The sequence below is a fragment of the Sorex araneus genome, chromosome 5 (assembly GCF_027595985.1).
Source record: "Sorex araneus isolate mSorAra2 chromosome 5, mSorAra2.pri, whole genome shotgun sequence".
NCBI lineage: Eukaryota > Metazoa > Chordata > Mammalia > Eulipotyphla > Soricidae > Sorex > Sorex araneus.
The window spans coordinates 206,624,100-206,638,104 of NC_073306.1; the positions used below are offsets into that span (position 1 = coordinate 206,624,100).

At 53.7% G+C, this 14,005-nt stretch overlaps 1 protein-coding gene across 1 annotated transcript in view; it reads left to right on the forward strand.

Moving 5' to 3' along the window:
* Positions 1 to 718: 718 nt before the first annotated feature.
* The window catches only part of CDS1 (CDP-diacylglycerol synthase 1), a 73,697-nt gene continuing 60,410 nt past the window's right edge, over positions 719 to 14,005 (forward strand). Inside the window, exon 1 of the mRNA XM_055139229.1 lies at positions 719 to 1,189. Coding sequence (XP_054995204.1) covers positions 1,076 to 1,189 — 114 coding nt within the window. The 5' untranslated portion in view covers positions 719 to 1,075. The remainder of the gene's footprint in view (positions 1,190 to 14,005) is intronic.

Below are 14,005 nucleotides of genomic sequence, written 5' to 3' on the forward strand. Positions count from 1 at the left end.
GTGCGGACGGCGCTGCAGCCCGGCGCGGTGCAGACCCGGCGCGACGCACGCCTGGCCGGGCTCCTCGCGGGGCACCGGGGCTGGGCAGCGGGGCTGGACACCCTGGGCAGGGCACCGGGGCTGGGCACGGCGCTGGCCCGCGCGACCAGCCGCCCGCCCTGCGTTCCGGGCCGTGACAGGGGCTTCGAACGCCGCCAAGTGCACAACGAGTCCTTCCTGCCCGACAAGTTTCTGCCGCGGGACGCCGCGGAGTCTCCCACGCGCCCTGGAGCGTCCAGCCGCGGCGCCGGGCCGGGGAAAGGGCGGCTCCGGCTGTGTGTGCGTGTGCGTGTGTGTGTGTCTGTCTGTGTATGCGCGCGCGCGTGTGTGTGTTTGTGCGTTTGTGTGAGTGCGCGCGCGTGTGTGTATGTGTGTGTGTGCGCGCGCGTGTGTATATGCATGCATGTGTGTGTAAGTCTGCGTGTGCGCGCGCCTGCGGGGCGGGCCGGGTCTGTGACGCCACGGGGAGGGGCCGTGGGAGCCGCAGTGCAGCGCGAGGGGCGTGTTTAGGGGCGTGGCGAGGGCGGGGCTCTGGGTCCACGGTGCAGCGCGAGGGGCGTGGCGGAGGCGGGGCGAGGGCGGGGTCGAAGCCCTGTGGCGCAGCGCGAGGGGCCGGGTGGGGGCGTGGCGGGGGCGTGGGGGGGCGGGGCCTGCGGCGCGTGACCGGGCGCGGTGTGCGGCGGGCGGGGCGGGGCGGCGACCCGGCGACTCGGGAGGCGGGGCCGCGGGGCGGAGGGGCGGAGGGGCGCCCCGCGCTGCGCCCCCACCACTCGCGCCGCCTCCTACCTGGGCCTGTGCGTGGAGCCGCGCACCTGGCAACGGGCGGCTCGCGCCCCCTCCGCCCCGCCGCGCCCGCCCGGCTCCCGGCGCGCTGCAGGCGGCCTCGAGCGCCCGCTCGTTGATGCCGTTTTGGGGGTGACCCGGCGGGCGGCGCCGGTGCCCGACGGCGAGTGCGCGGCCGGCGGGGCGCCGGGACCCCGCGCGCAGCTCGGCTTTTTTTTTTGGGGGGGGGGGGCGGTCCGCGCGGAAGCGGGACATGCTGGAGCTGAGGCACCGCGGAGGCTGCCCCGGGCCCGGGGGACCCCCCGCTCCGCCCCGCGAGGGCGAGGCGGCGGGCGGCGACCACGAAACCGAGAGCACCAGCGACAAAGTAAGCGGGGGGCGGTGGGGGGGTCCCGCCCGCGCCCGGCCGCCACCCGGGACCCGGCCCCGTCGCGCCCGCGTCTCCCGCGGCCGCAGCCGGCTCCGCGCCCCGCGGCCCGCCCCACGCAGCCGGCAACTTAGCGCGGGCCCGAACTTAAGACGGGCCCCCGCGCCCGCCCCGTCACCGATCCCGGCCCCGGGCTCCGGCCCCAGCGCGGCCCCGGCCGGCCGGCGTGGGGATGGTGCAGGTCCGAGGCTGCCCTCCACGTGACGCGCCGGAGCCCTCTGCGTGCCCGCCGCGCACACTTGCAGTGCTGGGGCTCGACGGCGGCACGTCGTCATCTCCGGAGAGCTTATTACTATTATTATTATTATTATTATTATTATTATTATTATTATTATTGTTATTGTTATTCCCATCTCTTATGTTGAACAAGAGGAAAGTGGATGCAGCCCCACCGCTCTGCTTAGATCTGAGTTCGTGCTTTTGGTGGGAGCAGTGATGGAAATAGAAAAATTGAAGGGGGAAAAAAAATTTACCCCAAACCCAAACAACCAACTCGCAGTTGCTAACCTTTAGGACTGGACAGTTGAAGGTATTAGGTCAGAGATGAGATTGTTTTACAGCCCAGGTTTATAAAAGTTTATTGTAGATGATTGAGGCGCTTAGGTTATTTCTGGAAGTTTTGGTTTGGTGGTTTCTTCTCTATCTCTTTCTCTCTCTCTTTCCTTCTTTCTCTCTTTCTTTCTTTCTTTCTTTCTTTCTTTCTTTCTTTCTTTCTTTCTTTCTTTCTTTCTTTCTTTCTTTCTTTCTCTCTTTCTTTCTTTCTTTCCTTCTTTCTTTCTCTCTCTTTCTTTCTTCCTTTTCTTTCTGCTGATAATCACAGTTTGCATGAGGAACTGTCGTGGATTATTGCCCAAGGTCAAGTCAGAGGCCTTTGGAACTAGAACCTGTTTCCTGATTCCCTTTCTTTGGGTCGTGGAGTCTGCCTGACACTTTTGATTCACAGAGGGTTCCGCCTGAAACTGGATGTGAATGGACTTGATTTAATCGGTTATGAGGCACTGGTTTCACTGGTTTAAACAAATAGCACAGAATATTATGCCACAACCTTTTATTATTGTTACTGGTTTTGGGGGGGTCACACCTGGCAGGCTTGGGGGTATCCTGGGGCTTGAACCTGGGTCGGCTGCATGCCAGCAAGTGCCCTGTCTGCTGTATTATCTCTCTAGCCCAGGAGATGATCATTTTAACTGATTTGCTCTAAAACTTTAGAAGCAATAGAATGAAATATCTGGGGAGGCTGATGAGGAACATGATTAGTAGGTGGGACAGAGCAGGGTCTGTGATAAAACATATGTGTCAGGAAGTACATAAAGTATAACAGTTTCTAGGTTCTGAAGACACAGCTAGAAACAGTGGGCTGAGAATAGTCATAAAAACTGCCTTGGAAACTAGACCGAAAATAGAATTAATTAGGTTGGGATTTGTTTTGTTTTTGCAGTGGTATGGTTTGGAATTAAGGAAATAATGTCTCCAAGTTGACTTCCTCAACTCGAAGACGCCAACAAGCTTTTAATAAGAGAAAATATGTTCAGGAAGCCATGTATAACCCAACTTTTGAATGAATTTAGTTTCTGAATATCTGAGTATGTTTGAAATGCAAAGTACTGCCTGTGGTTTGATTTGACTTGCTCTCGAGACTGGGTCACCTCACTGATTGTTTATTAACACTGTGCCATTGTTTGTCACGAATACACACCTACCTAGCTGTGTTTTGTTTTCTGAGAGGAAGCCTTGTGACAGGTGAAGTGTTCTGTTAGCATTTCTAGAGAAGGGTGAGGTCTTTCAAACTGTGCAAAATATTGCTCTGCCTCTTAGAGATCTTACAGACCTTGTGAGATGTTGAGGGCTACCCTCTGCGTGTCCTTATCAGACTGTGTATGTGAATGTACCTGTATTTCCAGGTCAGGGGCTATTTTAAAACCAGTTTGGACGCCGGAGACTGCTTAGTATTTGGTCCATTTAAGTTCTTTCAGTGCTTTTTTTTTTTTTTCTGCTCAAGTTGCATAAAGACAAACCTTTGGGGGAATTAATGTGAGACACGGAGGGAGTGTATTATATTCTGCCATTATGGTACACTGCCGGGCCATTGTGTAGTTCTTTTTTACAGTGCTGTTGTTAACGTGGCATTCTCCTTGTTTGGGACCTAAAGATTTATACTGTGAGTTAAAAGTGCTCTACTAGGAGGACTTAGCAGGGGGACAGGTGTTGGGGAAGGACATTGGTAAACATCGGGCTTGTGGGACTCTCTTGAGGCTGTGTTCTAGGCCCTGGGAATTGAGACTGGCTGGAGAGTCCAGGCCCCTGAGCATCGTGCCACATAGTACGACGGGTAAGCCTGGCATACGGCCCGCCGGGCTCCGTCTCTGGCACTGCACGTGGTCCCCTGAGCCTAGCTAGGAGTGACCCTTGAGTGCGGAGACAGGAGTAAGGCCCGAGCACTGCCTGGTGTGGGCCCAGACCAGAGCAGGACCCTCAGCAGTGCCCCTGGGTGGCTGGGGTTGGGAGCCTGTGAGTTTGGGGACAGGGCTGGCAGGGAAGCCGCAGGCGCGGTTCTGCAGAGACCCTCGCAGCAGTCGGGGAAGGCGTCCGGGAGGAACAGAGGCGCCACGAAGAAACCAGAGCGAGGCTCACCGCCTCCGCTGCAGGGGACGAGGGGTCCAGTCCAGGCTAGGGGGGGTGGGAGCAGCGGGCAGGTCGCTCAGAAGACGCGGGCGGGACCGAGCTGGAGGAATCGGAGCAAGAGCGAAGAGGGGCGCGGGGAGGCACATTTCAACCCAGCTTTGGCGAAAGGGGAAAGCAGAAATCGCCAGACGCTGGGGGAGCCGGATGCCTTAGTCTCCGCAGGAGAGGGGTGAGTGGACCTAGGGGTGCTGGGCAGGTCAAGGCTGGGCGCGTTCATTGGCAAGGAGCAGAGGGGGCGCTTGACCCTAGTGGTGGCCCAAGGCTGCTCGCGGCTCTGAGCTCAGGCGTCGCCCAGGCGTGCTCAGGGGGCCGCTGTGCCGGGGTCAGGTGGGGTTGGTCGCACGCCAAGCCAGTGCCCTGACCCTCTGTTCTCTCTCCAGACAAAACGTTTGTTATTTATAGAAGGTTCGATTTGGGGTGGCTCAGGTTGGGGATTTGGGCCCTACCCTGCTCGGGAGCGCTCAGGACTGACCTCTGGCCACTGGGGGGAGGGGGGGAGGACAGGGGCGTGCCAAGGATGAACACCCCGGGATTGGCTTAGCACCAGGCCTCACTCCCTTTTCCCTTCGGCCTCGGAGGTGTCTTTGGCTGGCCTGAAAGGGGCGGTAACGCAGCACGGAGCTTTGGGAGATGCTCACATTTAGAACAAAGATGGAATTGAGGGGAGAGAGCCCGGAAAGGGTTGGATTGCGGGAAGTGGAAGCCTCGAGGGACGGGGCAGAGCCTCGGAGCAGCAGGGTTAGATGGGTGTCATGGGGTATGACACACGGGTATGAAGGGCAGTGCCCCGCCCGAGCAGGATCGAGGAGCAGTTTGGGGGCAGTTGCCGGCCCTAGGACAGGTTTCTGGGGCAAGTTCATAGGAAATGAGGAGTTGATGTATCTTTCAGGAATTTGGGAGAAAAACGTGAAGTTATGCTAAAGCAGACAGTTGGATTATGGATGGTGTCATTTCCGTGAGGGTCCCAGGCTGTGTAGGAACGAGAGCAGCAGTTTTCCAGATCTTTATTTGTTTTGTTTTGTTTTGTTTTTTAAGCCTTTTGGGTCACACCTGGCGATGCTCCAGAGTTACTACTGGCTCTGCATTCAGGAGTCACTCTTGGCAGTGCTCAGGGAACCATATGGGATGCTGGGAATCGAACCCGAGTTGGCCATGTGCAAGGCAAACACCCTACCCGCTGTGCTATCAGCTATCGCTCCAGCCCAGTTCTCCAGGTCTTTAGAATGTGCAGAGGATGGGGAAATTATCAGTGGCCGAGGCCACATGTTTGGCTCGAGGACCTGAGTACATTCAACCTCCCCTTTTCCCCTCCCTCCTCTCCCACCTGCCCCTCCTTCCTGCCCCCCCCCCCCAGCACTGCAGCTTTGGCCTTTTGCGTTGAACTGGCCCCAGGGTCCTTTTGAGCATTGCTTGGGAGGCCCCATGAAGAAGAGAAAAGGACTGAGCTGGAGAAATGGCAAGGGGTGGAGCACCGGCCTTGCGTGCAGCCCACCTTGGCAAAGCAGAGACCCCCGAGCACAGAGCCAGGCTAGCCCCAGCACTGCAGGCATTCTGAAATTCCCAAGTATTCTGAAATTTCTAAAGTTGGACATGTGACTAATAAGCTTGACATTAAACTATTTTTTTTTTGCTTTTTTTTGGGGGGTCACACCTGGCAGTGCACAGGGGTTACTCCTGGCTCTGCACTCAGGAATTACTCCTGGCGGTGCTCAGGGGACCATATGGGATGCTGGGAATCAAACCCGGGTCGGCCGCATGCAAGGCAAACGCTCTACCCGCTTTGCTATTGCTCCAACCCCCTAAACTTTTTTTTTTTTATGTTTTGGGAAGTTTTATCATAGATTGTTACCAACTCTATCAAGCTTTGAATGCGTGTATGCAGTAGACTTTTTTTTTTTTTTAAATGCAGACAGAATTGTGTCACCTATGTAGTGGAGAAAAGTGGGACAACTTAAAGTAACTTTCTAGCAAGTTATCTTGCAAAGAAAAATTGTGGCATATACATACATTGTATGACTATTCTTTTTGGTTTTAGTGTTTTGGGCCACACCCCGTGGTATGCAGGGCTCACCCTGGCCCCGAACTCAGGGGTCACTCCTGACGGTGCTCTCGAGACCGTATGTGGTGGCAGAGATGAAACCCAGGTTGACCCCAGGTCTGGCCTTACCCACTGAACTCTCTGGCCACTGAGTATTTATTTGGCTACACCCAGTGGTGCTCAGGGCTTGCTGCTTGTGGGGCTTTGGTGAACATATGTGGGGTCCGGACTCAAACCTGGGTTGGTCACGTACAAGGCGAGCTCCTGCCCACTATCGGGTCCCCTGATTATTCTTCATACAGGTGTTTTCACATACTTCTCCAGGGATGGCACAGCTAAATATAAATTGACATTTTTGTGTGTTTTGTGTTCCTTGAACTATTCTGTATTTGGTCTCCTAAAATTCAGGTCTCAATTCAGTTTTTAAAAAAATGATCATGAGGGGCTGGAGAAATAGCACAGGGGGTAGGGTGTTTGCCTTGCATGCTGCCGACCCAGGTTCTATTCCCAGCATCCCATATGGTCCCTTGAGCACCGCCAGGGGGTAATTCCTGAGTGCAGAGCCAGGAGTAACCTGTGCTTCGCCGGGTGTGACCCAAAAAGAAAAAAAAATTATTATTTAAGAATTTACATACATGGAGGCTGGAGCGATAGTACAGCAGGTAGGGTGTTTGCCTTGCACACAGCCGACTGGGTTCGATCCCCAACACCCCAGACCCCCCAGCACCCTCCAGGAGTGATTCTCGAGTACAGACCCAGGAGTAACCCCTGAGCACTGCCTGCTGTGACTCAAAAAGAAAAAAACCAATTTGCATACATTCTTTCTGTTTTGTTTTGTTTGGGTGCCACACCCAGTGATGACTGGACTCTGCTCAGGGCTCACTCCTGGCAGGGCGCAGGGCTTTTTGCTCCACAGCTAATTGTGGAATATGCTAATATCTTGGATTAAGGAGTGTACCTACAGGAATGAAGAGATTGTGTTCACTGTAAAATAACTTATTTATTTTTTTCTGCAAATAGTTTACAAAATACACTCGACTTAGTGTGAGAGTTTCTTAACAATCACCTAGTAAGGGAAATAGCCATCGTCCCCACCCTGGAGAAAAGCCTTTCCCCTGGTCACATAGTCTTCAGGGGGGGGTTTCTCCTAAGTCTTCCACTAGAAGACATTGTAAAGGAGAAATTCGTGTGTGACTCTGGATCATTCTAAAGTTAAAATATTTATACAAAATATTTTACTCTGTTACTGATGTGTGTGATTTTTGAAGTAACTTGGTCTTCCCGAATCTGGCTAGAGCCCTTAAAAAAAATTACTATATAAAGTTGTTTATGATGGGGCTGGAGCAATAGCACAGCGGTTAGGGCGTTTGCCTTGCACGCGGCCGACCCGGGTTCGATTCCCAGCATCCCATATGGTCCTCTGAGCACCGCCAGGGGTAATTCCTGAGTGTAGAGCCAGGAGCAACCCCTGTGCATTGCCGGGTGTGACCCAAAAAAAGCCAAAAAAAAAAAAAAAGTTGTTCATGATGATTTGTTCCATTCGCTATTCCAACCCCAGTCCCACCACCCTTGCTGACTTTGTTTCCCCACTGGTGGTGGCTTCTCCCAGTACAGTGCTCCTGGTGGTGCTTGTGGGACCGTGTGGTGCTGGGGATCACACCTGAGATGCCCACATACGAAGTGTGTGCCCCGTGCTTCGCGCTGTCTCCCTGGCCCCTGGCCGGTGGAAACTTTTGACTCAAGACCTGTAAGCTGAGGCACTTACAGGTGCCTAGATCCTAGATGCTAGGTACTCAGATTTAAGCCCAGCAAAAGTACTTTCACTCGTGATCGCTGAGAAAAAGAAGTGAGCCGTTTTTATTTTGTGGCTGTTTACTCTTTCCTGCCTTCCTTGGGGAGGTGTTTCAGGACCCTCTAAGTGCCAATGCCGTCACGTCTGGAGCGAGGCCAGGAGGGGGGAGCAGACTCATCTCTCCAGCGACCGAGGGCTTGGAGCCCCCTCCCAAGCTCGCGCCACCTTATCTCCTGACTGTTTACCTACTTCCTCCTCTACCAGGAGAGGTCGAAGTTATTGTTCATATCGAGTCACCGAGTGTTTGTTTGCTTAGGACATCATGGGAGCTATCCAGCGCGGAAGCTTTCAAAATACGAAACTGGAATGTGCTGGAAGGCGCCGGGCCCCGGTCGGCTGCGTTGAGTGCGGAGTCAAGGCTGGGCGTGTGGTCACTAGCAAGTGCTCTTGCTTTTCCTCACCCCACTGTGCTCGCGGGGCCCGTGTTTGTCAGGACAGTTGGCCGGCGGGAGAAGGGCTTTGCGTAAGGCTGAGGGAGCAGAGCTGGCCGATGGCGTGGAGATGGGGGCTCTGTGCCACCAGCCTGTGCCGGGCAGGTTACCCGAAAACAGTTTGTCCCGCTGTGGAGTGCAGCTATTCAGTCAGTCCCCAGCTCGACACTGCAAACGTCGCCAGCTCTAGAGAACACCGTTGCGCATGACTCTTTTAGGGTTTTTGTTTTCGTTTTCTTTCCGCCCATATGCTGTGGTATATACGTATAGTGCTGTTGGTTTGAGGTTTCGAGTGCTCATGGGACACCATTGATGCCGAGGTCAGCATCGATCGCTCTGCAAGTGGGTGGCAGGCATTTGTACTCCTCTTAATGGATGTGAAATCTATACAGAAGGATCACGCTGCAAGGAACACGGAGACCTCCAGCTCTCGGAAGGAACATCAACTTGAGCTTCCTATTCAGCACTCTTCTTCTTTTGATATAGCATTACATGTTTGCACGCCCAGCTGTATTTTGATTAGCTTTGATTTCCCCTAGCCCTTCACTGGAGAACTGTTGAGTAATATAGAACGTTAAAAGGCTTGTGCAGTGATTAGCATCCAGCAGTTAAACAACCGAAATCCTGCTGAATTTGCTTTTTCCTACCACTTAGGTTTATGAAGATACTTTGTAGGTAAACCACTAGAAAACAAGTTGCAACTGGGGCCATAGCACAGCGGGTAGAGTGTTTGCCTTGCAGGCTCGGGACCTAGGTTTGATTCCCAGCATCCCATATGGTCCCCCGAGCACCGCCAGGAGTGATTCCTGAGTGCAAAGCCAGGAGTAACCCCTGATCACTGGGTGTCACCAAAAAAGGAAAAACAAACAAACAAATTGCAACTCTCCTGATCCATTTTCACTTCCTCAGTCTTATTGGTTTTGGGGACTGCAGCTGGTATTACCCCTGCGTTGCTGCGGGCTCTCTCCTTCGGGCTCACTCCTGGCATTGTTCTTCGAGCTTTGCAGTGCAGAGTATTAATATCTGCCCCCCCACCCCCGCTCCGTTGGCCCACTGAGTTATCTCATAAACACGTTCTCCTGTGGAATCACAGTGTCCTGGTCACGGCTCTGGAATGGGTGTTGGGAGCTGGTGTGTGTGTGTGTGGTGGCTGCACCCAGGGGTGCCCAGAAACTGTTTGCAGCTGGGAGCTGGGGGGCGTCACTCCTGGGGGTGCTGGGGAGCCCCGTGAACGTGGCTGGCCTGCATGCACTGAATATGCTACAGCTGGTGGAGTTATTGCTCAGGCTGCCCGTTTGTCATGTCTTGAAAATTAATGCTAATTTCCTTTCCTGTTTTGGGCTCTGCCCCGGCAGTGCTCAGCGCTGGGGCGTGGGGTGCAGGCGGGCTGGGGGTTGAATCCCGCCTATAAAGCCCGTGGCCCCTGCCCTTTGAGCTGCCTCCCCCTGCCCCGGCAGTGATTTCCTTATCTGCAAATAATTCATGCACGAAATGTGCCGATCTTTATCCCTGCAGTGCTTATTCGAGATCGCTCTCTTCGTTCCCGGCTTCCCAGATGGGAATCCAAACCAGATCCACCCAGTGTAGACCGTATCCAGGAGACGGGCTTAACGTCATTCTTAGTTTGTCGATTTGATTTTTTTTTTTTTTTTTTTTTAAAGAAATATTTTATTGAACCACCGTGAAAACAAAAAAAATACAAAGCTTTCAGGTTTAAGTCACAGTCAAATACTGATTAAACCACCATCCCTTCACCAGTGCACCCGTTCCACCACCAAGAACCCCAATACACCCCCCTCCCACCCCACCCCCATCTAAGTAGTTGATGATATTCCCATTATTCTCTCTATATATTGAGTACATTTCATATTTCCATACAGAACTCACTATTGTTGATTGGAAATTTTCCCCAACAATCAGGCCTGCTGAATAAGCATCATCTAATAATTTCTCTTCCTTGGTAAAAGTGAAGACTTTGAGCCCGCGCGGCCGCGATAGCGGCCGCGCGGTTTTGGGTTTCTAATACTTTAGCTCAGTTCACAGTCAAAATGGATGGCTGCAAGAATCTGCTCTGGTGCCAAAATGGGTTAGGAGACCTCAGGATCACAGTCAGTAGGCGGGAGGCTCTGCTTCTCGTGCCGCGGCTCTTGGTTCATCTCTGGGCGGAAGGCGCGCCGGGAACACCTCCCCTCCCAGGATCACCTACAGGCTACGTCACTAAAGAAAGTCCTACCTCCTGGTGGAGGGGTCTTAGAGGGTGGCTCTCACCGCGTGGCTGCTGCCGCTGCCGCCATTTTCGCTCAGAAAAATGGGGTGGAGAGGAAAAAAATCCCTCCCCGGGCTGCACGAGGTTGTAGTTCAGTTCGCAGTCAAAATGCATGGCTGCAAGAATCTGCTCTGGTGCCAAAATGGGTTAGGAGACCTCAGGATCACAGTCAGTAGGCGGGAGGCTCTGCTTCTCGTGCCGCGGCTCTTGGTTCATCTCTGGGCGGAAGGCGCGCCGGGAACACCTCCCCTCCCAGGATCACCTACAGGCTATCGATTTGATTTTTATCTGCGAGGGGGAGCAAAAACTGAATGTATTTTCTTTTAGCCTGTGAAAAAGTGAGATCTCTTTGGCAAGCCCAGTGTTAATACGACCTCGTGTGAAATGTTAATGTGTGATCATAGTGTTGTTTCAAATTTGAATAAAGTTTCCTTTTCTAAGGTTTTTTTTTTAATGATTCCATGGAATTTTTGGTCTTAGAGTTCTTATTTCCAATTTTGAATTCAGAAATTGCATTCGTGAAACTCTCAGGCACTTTATGGGTTTTTTTTGTTTTTTTTGTTTTTGCTTTTTGGGTCACACCTGGCAATGCACAGGGGTTACTCCTGGCTCTGCACTCAGGAATCACCCCTGGCAGTGCTCAGGGGACCATATGGGATACCATGGATTGAACCTGGGTTGACCGAGTGCAAGGCAGACGCCCTTCCCGCTGTGCTATCACTCCGGTCCCTCTCTCTTAATTTTAACATGATATATTCTTGTCTATCTTGAGATGTGAATTTTTTTTTTCTTTTTGGGTCACACCCGGCGATGCACAGGGGTTACTCCTGGCTCTGCACTCAGGAATTACTCCTGGCGGTGCTCAGGGGACCATATGTGATGCTGGGAATCGAACCCGGGTCGGCCGCGTGCAAGGCAAACTCCCTACCCGCTGTGCTATTGCTCCAGCCCCCGCTCTGTATGGTTTTGGTGTGCAACACAGAAGGGGAAAGATGAGAGAGAACGAGCCCGACTCTTCGGGAAGCCTTGCGGTAGGCTCCGAGTAAGCCGTGCCCAGAGAGGGTTTTATTACCGTGGGTGGCCTCGTAGGGTTGGTGAGGCTGGCAGCGCCTGCGTTTCATCCCGGCACACGTGCACACAAGGGAAGATGTGGAGAATGGCGTGGCGGGCGGGGCAGACCCCCTGTGGGCTGTAGGGGTGAGAGAGGAGAGGCTGAGGCGTGAGGCCTGGCCAGGCTCGAAGGAGGGCTGCGCGACCGGGCAACGGGAAACCAGGTGTGGGTCCCGCCGAGTCCGGCACAAACAGGTTGCACAAACTGAATTCTCGCCTGGAGTTTCATAGAAATGATAGTCACCCGCTGTATCTCGAGCAACGGAGAAAAAGCCTGCGCCATGTTTCTGGGCCGGGCGTTGGTCCGTCTCGCTGAGGGCGGGACTGTGGCTCAGTCTCCCGCCGGCACGGTTCAGATCCCAGCTTCATCGCTTGGAGTTGCCTATGAGTGGACACCGATTCTTGCTGAGCCTACGTTTGTTTTTTTTTTTTAAACCTACGAATGAAGGTTATTTTCTTATCTTTATTGTAAGGGGAGGATAAAATTAATTGCATCTGCAATGTGCTTTTTTGCTTTCAGTTTCTGGGCCAGGACCAGACTGCGGTGTGCAGGGCACTTGCCTTCGTGCAGGTGACCTGAGTTGGATCTGTGGCATCCCGTAGGGTCCCCAGAGCACCACCGGGAGTAATTCTTGGGTTTTTTTTTTTTTTTTTTTTTTTGCTTTTTGGGTCTCACCCGGCGATGCACAGGGGTTACTCCTGGCTTTGCACTCAGGAGTTACTCCTGGCGGTGCTCAGGGGACCATATGTGATGCTGGGGATCGAACCCGGGTGGGCTGCGTGCAAGGCAAATGCCCTACCTGCTGCGCTATTGCTCCAGCCCACCGGGAGTAATTCTTGAGGTCAGAACCCAGAGAAAGCCCTGAGCACCACTGGGTGTGGCCCCCAAACAAACAACTGAAAAAATCAAATAATTTTTGGGTGCACTTTCCCTCTTGGATATAGGCTTACGGGTACTAGAGAAATGATTCTATCTTCTTTGAACCTCATTTGCCCTATATCTTTTCATTATAATTTTGCATTTGGAAAAGACTGGTCCTACGACTACTGTTTTGTTGGCAGGAGTCCTCATTCTACATGCGTGCAGCACAGGCCCCAAGACTGCCGAGGTGTCAGCTGGAAAGAGGGTACAGGGGGCACTGGTTTCACTTGCCACTGAGCAGGGTTTGATCCCGGTCAGGGTTTGATGGCATCTGGTGGCGGGATACACTCCCTGCCTTCCGACGGAAGAGCTCAGCTGGCAGGAACACATGAGCACTTCCCAGTTTCGTCTTCAGTGTCAGCATGAGTCTTCACACTCATTCGGCACATTTTTACGTAGTGCCCAATAAATGCCAGGCACTCCCTGTGTCCGACCCCCTGCTGACGTAGGGGGATTTAAGAATAGACCAACACATGGCGTTTCCTCTCTTCCCAGAGCGTACGGGCTCCCGGAAGCACAGACAAGCGAATGGTTTTCAGTATCTGCAGACTTGTGGACGCACATTTGAAGAGCAGCTAAGGGGGGGTGGGGGTGGTGGGGGTGGGAGGTCTGGGTTCAGGGTAGACGTTTCCATGGGCAGTGACATGGAAACCCAGCGCAGGGGGTGAGGGAGCGTCCGTCGGGAATGGGCAGGTTAGCCTGTGAGCGGATGTGTGGGCAGTCGGGACAGTGGACGTTTTGTCCACAGAGCAGACACCGTGGTGCAGGAGAGAGTGGGGAGCAGGGGTGCAGCTCGCTACAGAGGGCGTGGAGAGCAAGCTCGCTACCCAGGGCACTGGAAGAAGGAGAGAGCAACGCCGGTTTGGAGCAGTTGGACTTTATCCTGGTGGATTTAGGCAGGGATTGATAAGACGGGCTTTAGAGTCCAGGAAGATCCCTCGGACTGTGCCAGGGAAGTGAATCAGACAGGACTAGACCGGGGAAAGGGGCAGGAGTTCTGGGAGAAGGTGACAGCTCAGCCAGGAGGGAAGGTGTGCACGGGCACACGTGGAGGACTGGATGAAAGGCTTGGAAGTCGCTCGGGGAATACGGGCTGGCTCAAGAACTTGCAAGCGTTCCACCCGTAGTCACCGTGAACTGTCTTAGGTTGTGTCTTCTTTTTCGGACCCTGATACACAGGCAGGGCAGCAGCCTGGGTGTAGCAGGGTCAGAGGGCTGTTGACTCATGTTGACTATCGGGTGCAGCTGCGGGGATACTTGCGTCTTGGGAGCCAGAGCCCCAGGGCCTGGGGAGTCATCTGTGTTTTAGTGGCGACTGTGGCTATAGAAGATCAGCGTTCAGTGTTGGGCTTCGGAGGAAGCATCTGATTTGATTTTCTGAAGCGTTTGAAACACCATCACGGGGCACGCACGCGATCTAGGGGCTCAGATCGATCATTTGTGTTTCTCTTCCTT